This window comes from Mesocricetus auratus, unplaced genomic scaffold (genome assembly GCF_017639785.1).
Source record: "Mesocricetus auratus isolate SY011 unplaced genomic scaffold, BCM_Maur_2.0 Super-Scaffold_100004, whole genome shotgun sequence".
In the NCBI taxonomy this organism is placed as follows: domain Eukaryota; kingdom Metazoa; phylum Chordata; class Mammalia; order Rodentia; family Cricetidae; genus Mesocricetus; species Mesocricetus auratus.
In genome coordinates this window covers 87,446,813-87,466,607 of record NW_024429189.1, presented here as the reverse complement: position 1 = coordinate 87,466,607, position 19,795 = coordinate 87,446,813, and the positions used below count along the sequence as shown (strand labels likewise).

Below are 19,795 nucleotides of genomic sequence, written 5' to 3'. Positions count from 1 at the left end.
TTCTCATGTTTGGGGATTTGGGTTTGAAGTATAAAATTCTTCTAGAAAGGAGTCTATTCAACAGTATGTCAGCCCAGCATATTTATTTATTTGTTTGTTTGTTTTATGCAGTCTCAAGCTTGGTTCAAACTCTTGACGTAGCTGAGGCTGGCCTTGAACTCCTGATTCTCCTGCCTCCCAATACTGGAATTATAGGCATATGCCACCATTTCCAGGTTAAAATTTTTTCAAGACTTTTAGGGTTTTGAGTCTTCAGACTTTTTGACTATACATTCCATCATCACATATAGATTTATTTGGTTTTGCTTTTGTTTTTTTGAGACAGAGTTTTTCTTTGTAGCCCTGACTGTCCTAGAACTCTGTAGACCAGACTGACCTAAAACTCAGATGTCCACCTGTCTCTGCTTCCCAAGTGCCACCACTGCCTGGCCATAATAATTATTTTCATGTAGTGTTCCTTGCATATATTAAGCACATTTTATGACATAGCAGCATAAAGACAAAAGTCATCAGGTTTTAATTCAATCAAATTATCATAATCAAACTCTTCAAGGCATAAATATAAAGATTCTCAAAGCTACAAGAAAAAAGTAACAAGCATAAGGGTATCTAAGTTTACCTATGGCAATCTTCTCAGCAGAAATCATGCAAGCAAAAAGAAAGTGGCATAAGATGTACATAGTACTGACAGAAAAAAAAAATCAGCCAGGAATACTATACCCAGTAAAACTGTCCTTCAGGATTGAAAGAGAAAAAGACATTTCCAAATAAAAGCTAAGAGAATATATCTAGTAGTGTAAAACAGTAGAATTAACCAGTATAAATATTAAAAATAATCTACAAACCAAGGACAGTGGGTGGTTTGTGCCTGGCAGTCCCAACTACTCAGGAGTCTAAGACAGGAGGATTTCTTGATTCTAGAAGTTTGGGGACTAGCCTGAATAATATAGCCATATTTGTGAAAAGAATAACATTAATGTAATAAGAGATAGTGTCTTTTCTATTGCTGATAAAATACACTGACAAAAGCAAGTTTAGAAATTGGTTTATTTCTGGGCTAGAGAGATGGCTTGGCGGTTAAGAGTACTGGCTGTTCTTCCAGAGGTCCTGAGTTCAATTCCTAGGAACCGCATGGTGGGTCACAACCATCTATAACAAGATCTGGCACCCTTTCTAGCATGAAAATGTACATGTAGGTAGAATACTGTGTACATGACAAATAAATCTTAAAAGAAATGGTGTGTTTTGGCTCACAGTTAAGGGCAGCAGGAGCTTTAAAGTAGTTGGTCACTTCAGGAAACATGGAGCAACCACTTCTTGTGCTCAGTTTTGTCATTTTTATACAGGCTGGTATCTCAGCATACAGGGTACCTGGGTGATGGCTCAGCCAGTAAAAGCACTTGCCACCAAGCCTGACAATCTGGGTTCCACCCCCAAAACCTGCAGGACAGCGCAGTAGAAGTTAGAAAAGACCAATTATTAGATGCTGATTCAGTGATTTACTTAAAGCACTTCTCACACTGCCTGTTTGCCAAGCGTGACTTCACTTGCTACCTGAAACAGAATGACCTGGAGAAACAGCTGAAACAATGGGTCATTGCCCTAGCAACATGCTGACTGCCATACATTTCTGTAAGATCTTGCTTGCTTGCCCACCCCATCTTGTGGTTTTAGAATATACAATGAGAATGCAAACTGTACCTAGGATCGAAGCCTTTCAAGAGCTGTCCTGGCTTTGGTCCACTGGTGACATCTCTTCTCTTCCATTGATGTTGGGATGTTTATTCTCAAAGGACTCCCACAATAGTAGGAGAGACCTGACTACACCCACTGTCCTCTGACCTCCACAAACACACCATAGCACACACATAACTATATGCAAACACACACACACACACACACACACACACACATAGTGCCCAAAACAAAACTCTCTACAGGCCCTGACTGTGATGAAATGGAAAAAGATGCTTCATGCAGATGAACCCCTGTCCCCAAAATCAAGAGTAGTCATGTGAGATGAAGTACACTCTAAATCAAAAGCTAACAAAAGTAGGGAGAAAGGGGAATTGGCCAGCTACTCATCAGGCTGGGAAGGAAGCATTTAGTCCAATAAATTTGAGCATAGCCTGAACAACACGGTGAGCTTGAGTGAGGACAGGGAACATAATAGGAGGTCAGCTCAGCAGGAGTAATTAACTATTATAAACATGCACCAATATTAGAATACCCACACATACAAAGCATGGCATTCATATACCTAGAGCAGATGACCAATAGTTACAAGGGACTCGGAGGGGATTGAAGCAAAGGTTCTGCATTGCAGCTCTAACTGGCTCAGAACTCACTGAACCAAGCACCCATCTCCAACTGGACATTCTTCTATGTATCAGCAACCTGATTTATAAACAACAAGTGTAACAGCTCACACAAAAGAATGTGCTGAGGACAGACTGCAACTCCCCCCGAATGCAGCTCTGGAGCCAGGAAACTAAATTCTGCTTCTCTGCTTTTACCAGTACTGAAGTTAAATTTACTAAGATTATGCTCTCAAGCCAGGAGAGATGACACCCACCTTTAGTCTTAGAGGCAGAGACAAGTGGATCTCTGAAGTTGATGCCAAGTTGGTCTACATTTAGAATTCCAGGACAAAATAATAGTAAGCAAGCAAGCAAATAGAGAGACAGACAGACAGACAAACAGACAGATAAATGATGATGTGCTGTCTCTTCCACTTTGGGGTTTTTTGTCATTTGGTTTGGTGTTTTGTTTTTTGTTTGTTTGGTTTTGTTTTTTTGGGGGGGTTATTTCAAGACAGGGTTTCTCTGTGTAACAGTCCTGGCTGTCCTGGAACTCGCTCTGTAGACCAGGCTGGCCTGAGACTCACAGAGATCCTCCTGCCTCTGCCTCCCAAGCGCTAGGATTAAAGGTGTGTGCCACCACCACCTGGCTTGATACTTTGTTTTTAAACAATCCTGATCATGTTTCTGGGTAGGCCTTCAAGAAGTCAATAAAGCAATATATAACCATCTTAAAGTAGATTAAAAAAAGAAGAAAAATAAAGCAAACCCAGGCTGGAAAGAAAGATGACTCAGTGGTTAGGAGCATGTGTTGTTCCTCCAGGGGACAGGAATTTGATTCTCAGCACCCACATCAGGTATTTCTGCACTGGCATGCATATACCTACACACACACACACACACACACACACACACACACACACACACACACACTGTTTTTAAGGCAAAGCTAGAAGTATTTAGAGTATGTGTTTGGCAGTTGATACAAAGTACGAGAGCATGTATATAGTTTGTACTTATTAGTACTTAACTTTTTTCATTAATCAGTTTGCAGTGCTGGAGATCAAACCCAGGACTTTGAGCATGTCAGGCAAGTGCTCAATTATCAAGCTATAGTCCCACTCCAAGCATTAATTTCTGCAAAAATAGGTTTGTGGGTTTTGTTGTTATTGTTTTTTATTTTCATTTTTTTGTTCTAACTATTGAGTGTCCTTAAATATTAAAAGGGAGTAGGAAGTATGAAGGATTACACACAGATCATAATAATAAATATTTTACAAAGATGAAATTAGAAAACAGAACTATTGAACATATCAGTTCCACATCTTATATTCATTTAATTCTTCATATGATGTTATATAGTAAGCTTGATGTAAGTATATAATACACTTCTGGAAATTCTATCTATCATCTACAAATATTTATGTCACATATAACATACTGTGCCCAGATAACACTACTAGAAAATGTTACAATAATATATATCAAGATTATTATCCTGTCTCAAAAATTTTAAAAATAAAAACCTCTAGGAGGTTATTGAATGCTGCTTGCAGTGGTAGACTCCAATCACTAGGGGGTGCTATTAGCACTGCCAGCCCAAATCACAGCAGATACAGTTCAGCATTTGGAGTGGAGAGCTAATCCCAAACAACCATAGAAGTCATAGAAATTTTTCTTGACTGTCGAGAGGCGCACACATCAGTAAGCACTGCACTCTCACCATTTCTCATTTTAAAACTGTGAGTATACAATTTGGTGTGGCACAAGCATATGATCCCAGCACTTGGGATATGGATGCAGGAGTAAGTCAGGGGTGTTTGAGGTTAACCTGAAGTAGTGGTGGCACTTTGTCTCAAAAACAAAACAAAACAACAACAACAAAAACTCCAAAGCAAATTAATGAACCACCAAACCCATAGGAATACAATGATGTATTATTGGATGACTTTCCTGTAACACAAAACAGGGATCAAAAACAAAACCTTGAGCATTGCATTTCCAGTACCCAAACAACAAACCCAGCAAATGTAGAATTCATTATTCCAAAACACTTAGCTATTGCTGGGGCTACAGCTCAGGAATAGAGTACTTGCCTGTTATGTGTATATAATTTATGTGTATATTATGCTTGGGTTCAATCCTTAGGACTTTACAAAAAAATCTTAATTGTTAACTTTAATGATATGATGTCATCAATCTGAGTCTCAAAAAAGCTAAGGAAAAATGGCAACCAGATTAAGAGATAACTGTAATTAGAATAGAGCCATTTCCTCCTTTCCTTCCACAGTGCTAGTGATCAAACCCAGGCCTATAGGCATGTTAGCCAAATGGCCCATCACTGATCACACCCTAGAATTACTTTATAAATCAAACTATCTTTTGTCAGTCCCAATACTCCCTTATATCTTAATTGTCATCAAGCCTAAATTGGTATTAAATAAATTTGAATCCCCTAAATAATGGTTACCTTGTCTAGCTGTCCAACATTCTTCCTCTGACCTTATTCTTTTTATTTGTATTTTTAAATTTTTGAAATAAAGCTTATCACCACTAAATGATGAAGTTTTAAAAATTAATAGAAATGAAATCCGAATGCAAATATATATTTAGCGTGGTTCATAGAATTGATGTGAATGCATTTCTGTTTAAAACAAACAAACAAAAACAGTGCAGCAGACACGCTCAGAGAATCCCAAGCATCTGACTCAATCTGACCATATTGCTTGGTGACTCCTGTTATAGAGTCTAAATAAGCTACAAACCTCCAAAGTGGCAGTTACTACAATGCACACTATAGAATTTGCATATTTGCTAAGTACATTGCAAAACTCTGAACTAAGTTTTGTGTTTGTTTTTCCGGTACCTAGCAAAGTAGTCCACCCTATGAAATTTGTTTGTAGAGATCTTGTGGATTGAGTAATGTTCAAATAGAAACTTGTTTGATGAAAAATTTAAAGGCAAAGGCTGGTAGTTTGCAGAAGCATTTGTGTACCCCACTGTTGAGTTTCATGTTTCAAAGCATTGTGTATTCAGTTTACAAAACAGCCTGACATCTGTAATGAGATAGAATTAATGCACAATCATTAGGATGCAATTCTGAGGTCTGAGAGGTTTTGTTTTTGCTCTTTCCTTTCCTTTTCTTTTCTTTTTGACCCCAGAGATCGGATTCAAAACATTGTACATGATAAACCTGTGCTGTACCAGAGAGCTACATTCTTAGCCCTTGGGGATTTAGTTTTTGCTTTTCGGGTGCTGCATTTAGTTATTTCTCTTGTTGTGTTGACAAAATACCCAACAAAAGCAGTTTAAGGAAGGGCTTATTTTGGTTCATAGTTCAAAGGTTCAGTCCATAGGAGGGGGCTTGAGATGTCTGGTCACCTTGCATCTGTACTCAAGGAAGCAGAGAGAGATGAATGCTGGTGTTTAACTTGCTTTTCTGCACATGCAATCAGTATTTGCACACAGACTCAGGGTGGGGGCAGTTTTGCCATTATCTTGGGGCCAAGGCTAGGGTCCTTTATGTGGCCATGGCCATGTCAACAGTTCACACTCACTCAAGACTTCACTCAGGCTTCCTCGGCTCCTACAGTGCTGCCTGAATTCAGGGTGGGTTTTCCCACTTTAACTGACTTAATCTAGATAATCCCTCATAGACAAGGCAAAGAACTTGTCTCTTTGGTGAATCTAGACCCTGTCAAATTGACAACTGATATTAGCCATCACAAGCAAGGGGGACTGAACTCAGCACACTCTGCACCTCTAGCCCAGCAGAAATTTTAAAGAGAGGGAAGAATGGCAGACATCTCCTCTACCTTGGTGGTCATGCTGATTCACACTGTGGTGTTGGGTCTGGGGATGAGGTTTGGGAGTGTGCTTGCCCTGCTAGGACACAACAAACAAACAAAACATTCTGTGATGTCCTCCTATAAAAGAGCCACCTAGCTCATTTCCTGTTGAGGTCAGGGGAACATTACAAAATGGTACCTAAATGTTTTAGAGTAGCACACTCATGGAAGAACAGGAAAAGGGAAGATTATTCGGTGTTATTTATTTCATGTTAGAACAAAGAAAAAAACTATTGTAAGGTGCTTTGTGTCTTGTATGAAGACTTCCCTGCATAAAACTGAATTTTACTCTCCTAGAATAGTTTGTAAGATTCTTCATAAATCCAAGTTTCATTCCTTTAATATCCCAGGGCACACAGAGACTTGAGTCCTTCATCTTTGTTTTCCCAAATCTTACTTTATTAGTTATCTATCACCACACAGTCACTCAGTGTTTAAGGCAATAGTAAACATTTATTTTTGATGCTGGGATTGAACCTTAAACATTTATTGTATCACATTGTTTTTTATGGGGCTGAATTTGGGGAGTGACTTACCTAGCTGATTCTGGCTTCGCTTATTTTACAAAGTTGGTTGTCAAGATGCTAGCTGGAAGCTGTAATTCCAGCATGCCCAAGGCTGAGGCAGGAAGATCAGAAGTTTGATGTTATCATAGGGATATAGGGGCTACATTTTATCTTAAAGATAAAACAACAAAGATCCCACAATGAAACTCATTCATATGTTAACCTAATTAAAAAAAATTCTACCTGGTGTGGTAGCACGTTTATAATAATGGAAAAAAAGCATTTTTCTGCTTTCATCAGTAAAAACAAAACAATTTGGCAACTTCTTTATGTTGAATAGAACAAGATGACTTCATCATCAGTTGCCTTTGAATGTACATTTTGTTCTGCTTTTTGTCCAAGAATCTGAACATGACAGGCAGTAAAGATGTCCCAAGTCCGTAAAAGAACATAAAGAGGCTGGTATTTCCTCAACAGTAAGAACATTTCTGTCACTTAAGAAGATAATTAAAAGTGAAGCATTAAAATTCATTGCATCCTTTCTGTCCATGGCAAACACGTGGCAGTCATTGTAGCTGTTAAGAAGAAAGAGCATTGGACATGCGATATTTAAACAGACCTGAGATTTGGTTTTGACACTAGTTTTATGTTCTTGTTAAAGTTAATTCTTAATTTCTAATGTCTATATCATAGCCAGTAAATAAAGGAGGGGGACTTACTCTTAGTTTTTTGTTTTGCTTTTCACCAAAGAGCTTGGTACTCCTTAATCATGAAATATAAATGTCTCAATGCTCCACCCTTCGTAGTTAGTCTTTGTATGTCTCTGCGCCACTCCTGCAAACTCCAGCTTAGAGTACTAGGCTGGTCCACACGAAGCTGCGCATTGTCTTTATCTTTTTTTCGTAGGTCGTGAAGGGGTACTCCCTTCTCCAGGCTGGCATCTCTGTAACTCCTTTCTTTCCTCTTCACACCTTCAGGTTTCAAGGCCCTAGTCAAGAGCTTGGGTTAAGGTTCTGGGGACAGCGCCCATTCTTCAGATCCTGGCGGCTTTAGGACTGAGCAGGCGAGTAGAAGTTAAGCAACGACCCGGCTGCCTCAGTGACAAAGTATTTCCAGTTTTCTCCAAAGGGCCCAACTCTTTGGCCACAAACACGCTGAGCTAGGAGAACACCTACTCAAGACTGCTCTCAGTAGCATTGCACCCCACATCTCAGGACAGGCCGGCCGGCCGTTGCGGCGGAGGCTGGAACTACAAGTCCCAGAATCCCCGTGCGCATGCGTATTGTCATTGTGATGCTCCTTTCCCGGTAACTCGTCCTCTCAGGCAAACCTGAAGATAGCGGCAATTCTCCGGTGGGGGGCGGAGACGCTCTCGGCCCAATTCTCCGCCCCCTCCCTGATAGGCAATGGGACTAGCCAACCGACGCCACGGGTTGGGAACGTGCTCTCCAATCAGCACCCGCGGCGGAGAGGTGGGCGGTGCGCGCTGGCAGGGCAGGTGGGCTAGGCTGTGCGGCTTGCGGGGGGGAGAGTAACGTCGGGCCGGGTCAGCGGGCGCTGCAGTAGTCGCCGCAGCGGCTATGGGAGCGGTGGGGACGAGGCGGCGGCGGCGGCGGCAGGAGGAGGTGCAGGGGTTGGCACGAGAGCAGCGGCCCGGGGAGGCCCGCAGCAACACCCGCAGCCGCTGCCGCCGCCTTTAGACGCGGACGGCACTAGAGGGGACCGCCGGCCGTCTAAGCCGCGCTCGGGTCCCGCCGCAGTGGGCGGCGGGGGATGGGCAGGCGGCGGCGGGCCAGCCTGCTGAGCGGTGACTCCTGCCTGTGCGGACCTTGAGCTGGTCCCCAGTCCTCCGCCGGAGATCCTGCGTCCGCCGCGGCCCAGGTAGGACACACCCCCGAGCCCCAGGGCGTCTCCAAGTAGCCGCTCTGCTCCCTCCGCACCCCTCGCCCAGCCCTACGGAGGCATGGAGAAGAGGCTGCCCGAGACCCCTGGGTCTCCCTGCCCACGCCCTGGGCCGATGCCAGACCCAAATTGGTCTTCATCCCAGAGATCGCTCTGGTTCTGCCCCATTTCCCTGGAGGCTTTGGGTGCCTTCCCTGAACTTGGAGGGTCATGAAGCTGCTTCATCTGTTCTGTGGGTGACCCATATATCACTTGTACTCATGACTCTTCTGATTACCAGGACCGAACAGAGAGGATTCTTTAACATTATGAGCGTTTCATTTTGCCTTGCTTTTCTCTCTGTAATGGAAGAGGGACGGAACTACGGAATCTCTTCTCTGTGTGGTAACAAGGAAGGCCAGGACTTTGTAGTACTGAAGTAATGACCAGAGAGATTTGCTTTGACAAAGATGATGCTGTTGATACGCTGGGATGCTGAAAGACGGACAAAAGAGCTCACGTATACTGACTGTTGAGTCAGAGAAGTAAATAATCATGGGGATGCTAGGATACTTGATCTTTCAATGATCATTTTGTTTCAGTTGTGGTGCTGCCTTAGAGGTAAAAATGACATTGAGTTGTACTTTGCTTTGTATTAAAGTTGAAAGGCTTTTCTCCTCTAGCTTTGGAAGCTGTCCTTTGAACATTAAAGAAGACAATTTTATTTTAACCTATATGTGATGGGAAGTTGCTATTTAGTAGTATTGAATTTGTATGACAGAGTATATTATGAATGGACATATGTTTGTACTTAGACTCTCAAATACAAGGAGTATTCAGACTGTGTTTTGTTACAGTGTTTGGTTTTGAGCCATTAACAGTTGCATTGACATTAAACATGGACTTGCCAGGATAGATTGCAAAGATGTATCTGTTTTCTTTTAGCTAAGTGGACTAGAATAACATTCATTTAAAGGTTTTAAAAAATGAGGATTTTAAAAGTATTGAGTGGGTTGAATACTTTTTTTCTTGCCGCTTGAAAGAGGCTGTAATGATGACAGATATAACAACATGACATATTGGAGGATCTATCCTGATTTGGATTGTGGCCTATTAAAAATTAAAACATATTGAAAGAAATCTTTAATGCGGAGGCTTATATTTTCTGTATGACAAATTTTCAGGAAGACACCAAAAGGAATACTTGAAGCATGATTACAAAGGAGAGTTTCTCTAACAGTTTAACTTTATAATGGAATATTAGAAACTGATTTTTCTCTTTCAGTTTTGGACACATAAAAGACATTGATGCTCATACATACCTTCATTAATTTTATAATTTCAGATTGAAACAATTTGATCATGAGTAGGGACTTGGCTTAGAGACTATATATCAATATCATTGAGTGAATTCTGTATGTGTATTACTTAAGATTTTTATTGTTAAGTAGTGGCTATTTTAATACCTCAGGAAAACAGCAAATTGAACTCAATTATGTAGGACTTATATCTTTGTTGTTGTTGTTTTGTTTTGTTTTGTTTTTCAAGACAGGGTTTAGGGTTTCTCTGATTTTGGAGGCTGTCCTGGGAACTAGCTCTTGTAGACTAGGCTGGTCTGGAACTCATAGAGATCCACCTGCCTCTGCCTCCCGAGTGCTGGCATCAAAGGTGTGTGCCACCACTGCCTGGGCAAGGATTTATATCTTTAAATGCTGTGTTAGAAGTGAAGTTTGTATAATTTAGACATTTTTAGGGAGCATTTCACACATAAAGCTGCATTAAAATGTGACAGACATGGATTACTTAAAAATTTTAAGATATATTTATTTTCTTGTGTATAGAGTATTTTGCCTAAATGTGTGTGCTGTGATAAGCTATTGGTTTTTCAAAGTATGTAAGTGTTACACAGACGAGTTCATTCTGATCATGGAATTCAAGTTTCATTTTGCTGTTGAGCAGGAAGTTCTTTGAGTTACAGAACTTTATCAAGTAATACCTATGAATGATACTGCTTTGTTGTTTAGAGGCAGACTTACTTTGTAGTTCAGTCTGCTCTTGAAGTCCTAGAATCCTTCTTCCTCAGCCTCACAAGTGCTGGAATTACAGGAGTTAGCTACAATTTTTATGCTGTGCTGGGGTTCAAATCTAGAGCTTCATGCATTCTAGGCAATTACTCTACCAACTGAGTTATATCCCCAACTTTTAATTTTAATTTGAAAGAGGATTTTCCTAGATTGTTCAGGCTGTTCTGGGTCTTATGACCTGCCTGTGTTTGTCAACAGAATAACCACACCCAGCTAGCTCATTAATCTTTTACATTTTTTAAAATTGTGTGTATGTTTGTTTTGCCTGCATGTATGTAATCACACTGTGTACTTGCCTGGTGCCCATGGCAGCCAGAAGAAGGTGCTAGATACTCTGGAACTTGAGTTACTGATGACTGCAAACTGACATATGGGTGGTGGGAACTGAACCTGGGTCCTTTGGAAGAGCAGACAGAGCTCTTAACCACTGACCCATCTCTAGCCCTCATCTTTTTACACTTTCTTTTTGTTTTAATTTTACTTTCGCTCATTTCATAATACTTGCCTTGAAAAATAAGGTAGTGTTGTTTCCCTTATCTAAGTCAGATAACCATCTCAATACTACATTTTTGTTAATATTTGTCTGCAGCTTTCTGCATGTGTTGTATATTTTGGAGTATGTTTATACAGTATCTTTTTTCTTGGTTCACTAAGTACCTCAGCTTATATATCTAAAGATGGTTTTATCATTATTTTTCAATGACTAGTAAGGCAGAGATAAGGGAAGAAAAGTAAGAAGAAGAAAAGCCAAAGAGAAAAGTGTGATATATATTGATAATGATGTTGATTTAAAAAAATCATCTGGATGCATAATTACATGGTAACTGGGTTAGGACTTCCTTTCTGTTGAACTTTCATGGCATTTAATAAATTCAGCATATTCAGGGCTGGAGTGCTGGAGAGATGGCTCAGTGTTTAAGAACACTTGCTGTTCTTGCAGAGGACCTAAGTTCAGTTCTCAGCACCCATATAGTGGCTCACCACCATTCATAGCTTCAGCTCCAGAGGATCCAGTGCCTTCTTCTGACCTCCAAGGACACCAGACTCACACATAATACACAGACATATATGCTGGCAAGACAGTCATACATAAGTAAAGTATTCAAAGCAGTCCCTTTGAATCTTTGAATAGTAAGTTATTATAACAGCTGCATATATCCATTCTTTAAATTTTTGCTAAATTTTCCCATGTTATACTGCCATGGGTTAAAGATTTAAAGGTAAGGCTGGGCAGTGATTTTGTACACCTTTACTCCCAGCACTCAGGAGGCTCTAGAGCCAGTCAGATCTCTGAGTTTGAGGCTAGCCTGGTCTACAGAACTAGTTCTAGGAAAGCCAAGACTACACAAAGAAACCCTTTAAAAAAATTAGCAGTAAATTTTTCTTCACTTTTGAGTTTACCATATAGTAGAAGTAGAAAGCTGTACAAACAGATACTTATAAGTTTCAAGTATTTTGAAGAGAAATTGTAGAGATGAGCAGGTAGGTTCAGGAGAAGCTTCTGTTTTATTAGCCCTAACTCATTCTGTGTTCTCTATTGGCTTCAGAGGTCAGTGGAATTATTTTCACTCTAATTAAATAATTAAAAATAAATATACTTAAATGAAAAAAATAGTAAAAGCTAATGTGTGTTATTCAGACATTGTGTGTCTGTGATAAACAGGAGAAAAACGAAGAAGGAAACTATTTTGTTTATAGTTTTGAGGTTTTTCACCCCCCTGTGGCAGGAAGAACATGGTGGAACAGGTCAGCTCACTTCATTGCATTGAGGAAGCACGAAAAATACCCATGCTACTGGTTCATGCCCTCACAGATAAACTGAGAGGTGTACTTTACTAATCTCCTTAACACTTCTAGTTCAATCAAGTTGACAATCAAGATTAACCCTTACAAGTTCTTATCTCTTTAAATCATAATGTTTAGACTAGAAGATGGCTCAGTGGGTAAAAGTGCTTGTCACACAAGCCCAAGAAGCTGAATTAAAATTCCCAGAACCCATGTGAAGCCAGATGTGGAAGCTCATGTCTGCATGTGCTGAGATGGTAGGTGGAGATGAGACTCCTTAGAAGGTCACATCTGGTATATTCAGGGGGAACAGTAAAAGAAAGACCCTGTTTCAAACCTTCACATGATGCTGTGACATGTGAGCCCCTCCCCTACTCATCTTAGAGAATTGAAAATAAAACACCTTAAAATTCCATCCCTGGCCTTCAGAAGGCTTATATGTCCATCTGAAAGTACAATTATACAGTCCACCTCCAGAGTTCCTACCATCTTTACAGTTCTAACAGTGTTCAAAAGTCCAAGTTTAAAATATTTGAGATGGAGGCAAACTCAGCTGTGAGTCCTTGTAAAATCAGAAGGAAAATTATATACTTAGAAAGTATAATGGCACAGAGTAAACAATTTCATTCCCAAAAGAAGAAATAGAAAAGTAGCAAGACAGAAAGTCAACAGGGGAAACAAATTCCATAGTTCTATGTCCAGAATAGAAATGTGATGCATTCCCCAGATCAGCACTACCTCTAAGACCTTGTCATTTGCAGCCCACATAGCCTTTTTCTTTGCTTTCTTTTACTTGGTAGCAGCCTGTGTCTTTCTGTTTTGCACATTCAAAGTTCCTGACACGTCCAACTTTCCAGGAGGCTTCATACTCATGGTTTTACACATTGCTCTTTAGGGGCTGTCTGCAGGGATACTGACCTTGCTTTAAATGGAAGCCTTCATCTCTCTACTGCCCTTTTATTCTGCATGCTTGCAAAATATGTATCATATGGACAGTATCAAGGTCTGTTGCCAGTTCCATTGATAGTTATGTCTGCATGGACAGTGGTCTCTTAAGTGGCCTGTATGGCTAGGTGCAAGGAGGCACTTGTCAAACTAATCCTGTACTAGCAAGGCACTCAGGAGCAAGTTTAAAATGAATTAAAACTTTTATACAAATTCAGTCTGCAGTGGATAAGATATGCTCTGAAGTCCCCTCTTCAGGCCTGATTACTTATATTGATTATTCTTTTTTTTTTGTTGTTTTTTGGTTTTTACGAGACAGGGTTTCTCTGTATTGTTTCGGAGGCTGTCGGTCCAGCCCGGCCTCGAACTCACAGAGATCCACCTGCCTCTGCCTCCCAAGTGCTGGGATTAAAGGCATGCACCACCACCGCCCGGCTATATTGATTATTCTTAAATACTCTAATTTTGCTGGACTCACAAGTAGAAGCCATCAGTGAGAACAGCGTACATCTCGTGGCAATCTGTTTCTGGCACATTTCTCTGGCTTCATTTATTCTCCTGCCCAAAAGTTTAGCATATTCTGAAGCCTCCTCTTCATTTTTCTTGGTGTTGTTTCTTTAGAACAGTATGTTGGCATTTGTCTTGCAAGACAAGACACATGGAATAACAAGATGCTGAATTTAGGGACTTTGGTCCTGGGCTTCTATCCCCTTTGCTTAATGACTCTGACACTCTATTGGCAGACATCATCTTTAAAGAGATTGAAAAGTTTTCAGATTTTGTTAGCTCTTTTGGGCTCCAACCCATGAGGCACAGTAATCTGTCAACACAGTAGCATTCTTCCTTTCTTCCTTCTTTCATTATTTATTTATTTATGATAACCAAGTTGGGAACACTCAGATTGGCATCTACAACACATCCCCAAAAGACTAGAGTTTCTTTCATTTCTCCTTGGGCTGTAGCAGGAATGTCTGTTAGTTAACAGTAGGCACACCTCTACCAAGAGTCAAGATACCTTTGGCATTTCATTTCCAGTACTAGTTCAGACCACATAAGTTACTCTTGATGCAGAGCCTCAGCAGTATAGATAATCCTGTTCCTTTCTGAAACCTCATGACTAGTGATTCTCAACCTTCCTAATGTTGTGCAACCCTTCTTATTGTAGTGACCCCCCCCAACATAAAATTATTTTGTGATAGTTTGAATGTAATTGGCCCTCATAGTCTCAGGGAGTGACACTATTAGAAGTTAGTTATTGTTAGAGTGGGTATGGCCTTGTTGGAGGAACTGTGTCACTATTGGGGAATACTTTGGGATTTCCTATGCTCAGAACATTGCCCAATGTGTCACTTGACTTCATGTTGTCTGCAAGAAGTAGGACTCTCAGCTACTAACACCATGTCTGCATGCTGCCATACTCACTGTCATGATGATAATGGATTAAACCTCTGAAACTGTAAGCAAACCATCCCAATTAAATGTTTTCTTTTAAGAGTTTCCATGGTCATGGTGTCTCTTCACAGCAATAAAAACCTTAACTAAGACAGAAGTTGGTACTAGGAACTGGGGTATTGCTGTGATAGCCTGACCATGATTTTGTTTTTGGAGAAATATGAACTTTAAAACTGTGGATTAGAAAAACATGAATGTTTTAAGTGCTGCTTAATGGGCCATGCTAGTAGGAGCATGGAAGACAGTGGTGCTGAGTGTGATCTGATGAACTGTGGGGGCTCACTCAAGAGGTTTCAGAGGAGAAGAACTTTAGTATGTTGCCTAGAGATCATTCTTGTGATATTTTGTTGAAGAAAGTGGCTGCCTTTTGCCCTTGTCTGAAGAGTCTGCCTGAGGTTGAATTGAAGAATTTTGGATTAATTCCTTCAGCAGAGGAAATCTCAAAACAGCCTAATATAGACTGTTGTGTGGTTTTTAGTGGTAACTCTAATGAAGATTTAGAATGAAAAGCAGCAAGCTGAGCAAGGTAAATTACAAAATGAAAACTTTGAGGAGAAAAAGAGCACTAGGAAGTAGAATAGAGCTACATTGTGTGTTCAAGGAGATAAACAGATTAAGAAATGGAATAAAGCTTCAAGGTAAGATCCCACCTACCTAAATTTCCATCTTGTAAAAAGGAACTAAAGAAAAGCTTAGAGTCAGGTGTGGTGGGGCACACCTTTTTAATCCCTGCACTGGAAAGACAGACTGGTAAATGTCTAAGTTTAAGGCCAGCCTGGTCTACAGAGCAAGTTTCAGGACAGTCAAGCTTTGGCAGTGAAGTACAGAAAGCTGGTGAAGATGTCATTGAACAACAAGACCATGTTCTAGCCCTAGTAAGCAGCAGAACTTGGCATCTTTGGCCACATAGTTCTGGCTTTAAAGTTAAGGACAGAAGAAATGGGTTATGGAATTTGCCACCTTGCCTAAAAAAGCCTCTGTGGCCAGGCATGTGTCAGGGGTGTCCCTGAATGGAGGTATACTAGAGAGGCCTTTGCATGAAGCTGTGAAGTTAAAGCCTGGATTGCCTTGGATGTTAAGAGAAGCCAGAGTTGTGGGATACCTGCTGAGGAGAGCTGCTAACAGGGAGTGGAAACCAGCCCTAGAGAAAGAAGTGTGTTGCAGCCAACCAAGCAGAAAGAAGTTGGAGCTCTGAAGACATGAAGATGCAGTGTTTGGAGTTTGTGCAGCTGGTTTTCAGTCTTGCCTTGGTGCAATATTTTCTCACTATGCTCCCTTCCCTATGTTTTGGAATGGTAATGTATGTATCCTGTGTCATTATATGTTAGAAGTATGTGATCTTTTTTTGTAGTATTTTTATAGGGGGTTACACTTAAGAGATTGTATGAATCTCAGAAAAGACTTTGAACTTTGGACTTTTAAACATTGTTTAAACTGTGGTAGACTGTGAGAACTTTTGGTTTGGAGTCTATACACTTTGCATTATGACTACAAGCTTATGGGGGTCAGGGAGTGGAATGTGGTAGTTTTGATGTAATTTGGCCTCCATAATCTCATAGGGAATGTGGCTTTGTTAGAGTGGGTAATGCCTTGTTGGAGGAAGTAGTTACTATGGGTGTGGGCTTTGAAATTTCCTATGCTCAGGACACTGCCCAGTGTGTCAGTTTGATTTCCTGTTGTCTGCAATATGTAGGACTCTCAGCTGCCAGCACCATGTCTGTCATGCTCCCCCCATGATGATAATAGACTGAATCTCTGAAATTGTAAGCAATCCAGTAAGCAGCACCCCTCCATGTCCTCTGTATCAGCTCTTGCCTCCAGGATCCCGCACGGTTTGAGTTCCTGTTCTGACTTCCTTCAGTGATGAACAGCAATGCTGAAGTGTAAGCCAAATAAACTCTTTCCTCCCCAATTTGCTTTTTGGTCATGGTGTTTTGTTTCATCGCAGCAATAGAAACCCTAGTTAAGACATATTTCTTTGCTACTTTATACTGTAATTTTGCTACTGCTATGAATCATAATGTAAATGTCTGGTGTCTGCAGGGTGATGGTGGCACAAGCCTTTAATCCCAGCAATCAGGAGACTGAGGCAAGTGAATCTCTTGAGTTCAAGGCCAGTCATGGTCTACAGAGCATATTTAGGACAGCCAGGGCTACACAGAGAAACCCTGTCTTGAAAAACAAAAAACAGAAAAGCAAAACAACAAAATCTGATATGTGACCACCAAAGGCGTCATGACCCACAGGTCACTGCTGTAGTCTATTTTGTTTTATTCCTATTAGTGTTCTGGTGTGAGCTATCAAACTACCCATTAAGTTCTACTTAGAACATTCTTTATAGGCTTTCTTTAACTTGCTTTTCCAGACTCCTCCCACAAACCAGTTCCAAAGGATTCTAAACTATTCGGTCAGGTAGTGACAACAACCCCACTTATCTGCTATCAAATATTCTGTGCTAGACATTTCATCACCATGGCAGAATAATCAGCAGAAACAACGTAAGGGAGGAATGACTTTGTCCCATGGTTATAGCAAGGAAGTTTTGTTAGAGCTGAGCTCACACCCTGGTGTTCAGGAAGTAGAGAGATAATGCCTGCACTTTGGAAGACTTTCTTTTGGTTCCCATTTGATTTCATCCACGCTCTTACCTATGGGATAATTATTCCCACATTCCCCTGCCACCCCTCCTTGGAAATGCTGTCCCAGTCACTCTCAGAGTGTGACTCACACTCAGCTCTGCTAACTTCCTAGGTGCTTCTTAATCCAACCAAATAGACAAAATTAACTAGCACACTTTGAAACAGCTTTAGAAAAAAAATCTTTTCAGTGACTCTAGAACATTTTCATCCTTAACACCCCCAGTGTTTTCTCTTCTACTTTCTTATGATGTATGTTCTATTACCTCTCCCTCGATCCCTCTTTTTTCCCTCTAATAGGCTCCATTTTTCATAGCAATTTAGAAATTAATTTTTTTTAGTTATTTTGTGTGTGGAGTGCTCATGCAACAGAGTATGAAGGTCAGAAAACAACTTTATGGACTTGATCTGCCCTACCTGTGTGGGTCCTGGGGATTGACTAAGTTGCCAGGCTCACTTGATAAAAAATAAATTATAAAATAAAGTAGATAACACCTGATGAGACACACAAGGTTGTCCTCTGACTATCACATGTGTGAGCACACACATGCACCTGAACAAACAAATGCACACAAAGTAGTCCACAACGTTTATAATGTATTGTCCGGTGTTTTGTGAGGTTCTGTCAAAGACAAAGGGTCATTCCAAAGATAAATTTTAGGCACTCTGCATCAGGGATGTTGGGTCTCTGCTGGACTGTAAGCTGTGGTTTTGCAAAAGCCTCTTTTATTACACACACACACACCTTTAGTAAACCAATTTCCAAATACCAAAAACTCTTATGTGGAGTTGTTTGAAGGAACCATTTGCCTAAATAGTTCTCAGCCATGAGACCTGGTTTGCAAGGTCCTCTTAAGACTAAGTTTTGTAAAGGCTCTGAAATTCCTTCACAAAGAACTCAGATAAGAATCACTGACTTTAAGCAAAAGGTAGTTCAAAGCCTAGGCGCTGTCACTCTAGAATTCAAGCCAGGTGTAATGGCTCTGTGGAATTTTTCACTAACATGTCATGTGTAATCGGAAAGCATCGGATCTTATACTTTAATAATAGGTGATGTGTGGTATAGTTAGTTCTTACCGAATTTCTTTGGGACCAATGAAATTAAAATGATTAAAAAATGGGAGGAAATTACTAGTGATGGTAAAGCATGCCTTTAATTCCAATATTCAGGAAGCAGAGGCAGGCCATGTTCAAGGCCAGCCTGGTCTATAGAATGAGGTCCAGGACAGCCAGGGCAACACAAAGAGATCCTGTCTAAAAAAACAAAAACAAAAGCCTTGTCTCAAAACAAAACAAGAAGAAGAAGAAGGAGGAGGAGGAGAAGGAGAAGAAGAAGAAGAAGAAGAAGAAGAAGAAGAAGAAGAAGAAGAAGAAGAAGAAGAAACTTTTCAGGATGGCATGATTACAGTAACTGAAAACACAACAGACAGAATTGCAGAAATAAAGGAAATACATAAATGATCTTCATTGTTCTCCCTGGCTTGTGGTTAGATTATGTTAGTCCTTCAGTGTTATTCCACAGCACCCTAATACTTTATGCATTTGATTTTGTTTTGGTTTTTCAAGAGAGGGTTTCTCTGTGTAGTCCTGGCTGCCCTGGAACTAGCTCTTATAGACCAGGCTGGCCTCAAACTCACAAAGATCCATCTGCCCCTGCCTCCTGAGTGCTGGGTTAAAGGCGTGCCCCACCACCACCCAGCATGCATTTGATTTTTTCCCCTCTGTGTTTTTCATTTGCCCTGCCCCCATATTTATTCCCCTTGGATAGTCCCTTTTCTGTAGCTTCAAGCTCGCTATTCAGGAGAGATTCCATACTCAGGTGTTTCTAATTCCTGCCAAGTTGACATTAAAACCAACTATAGTAAATCAACTCTGAGATTTGTTGATTCTTGATATTGTTTTCTTAGTTTCTTTTTCATTAATTTTGGATCTAATTTTGATTATTTCTTGTCATCTACTGGATTTGGGTTTGGTTTGTTCTTGTTTTTGCAAATTCTTGAGTTTTGTTTCTTCATTAGGTCATTTATTTGTACTCTCTTATTTTTTAATGTGAGATTAGAGCTATAAATTTCCTTTTTTAAAATTTATAAATTTAATTATGTATACAGTAAATATTTATTATGTATAAATGCATGCCAGAAGAGGGTGCCAGATCTCATTACAAATGGCTGTGAGCCACCATGTGGTTGCTGGGAATTGAACTCAGGACCTCTGGAAGAACAGCCAGTGCTCCTAACCTCTGAGCCATCTCTCCAGCCCTAAATTTCCTTCTTAGAACTGTTTTTAGTGTGTCTCAGATTTTTGTTGTGTGGTTTTATTTTCAGTTAAGTCTAGGAATTTGATTGGCTTCTTAATTTC

General features: G+C 40.4%; 1 protein-coding gene and 1 long non-coding RNA gene across 5 annotated transcripts in view; one reads left to right on the top strand and one right to left on the bottom strand.

Moving 5' to 3' along the window:
* Nucleotides 1-6,525: 6,525 nt before the first annotated feature.
* Nucleotides 6,526-8,174, bottom strand: LOC121140491. Its single transcript, XR_005877349.1, has 2 exons — nt 7,374-8,174; nt 6,526-7,229 (listed from the first exon to the last, which is right to left on the bottom strand). It is a non-coding gene; the product is annotated as an uncharacterized LOC121140491 (long non-coding RNA).
* Ttbk2 (tau tubulin kinase 2) overlaps nt 8,042-19,795 on the top strand; it is a 129,027-nt gene continuing 117,273 nt past the window's right edge. For 2 of the 4 annotated variants that reach the window (XM_040746125.1, XM_040746126.1), the window contains exon 1: nt 8,237-8,535. Coding sequence is in view for 2 of the 4 variants with exons in the window: in XM_040746128.1 (XP_040602062.1) it covers nt 8,061-8,126 (66 nt within the window). In the remaining 2 variants the exon portion in view is untranslated. Of the gene's footprint in view, nt 8,127-8,236; nt 8,536-19,795 lie in introns of those variants that run through there. The other 2 variants (XM_040746128.1, XM_040746124.1) reach the window with 2 other exon arrangements.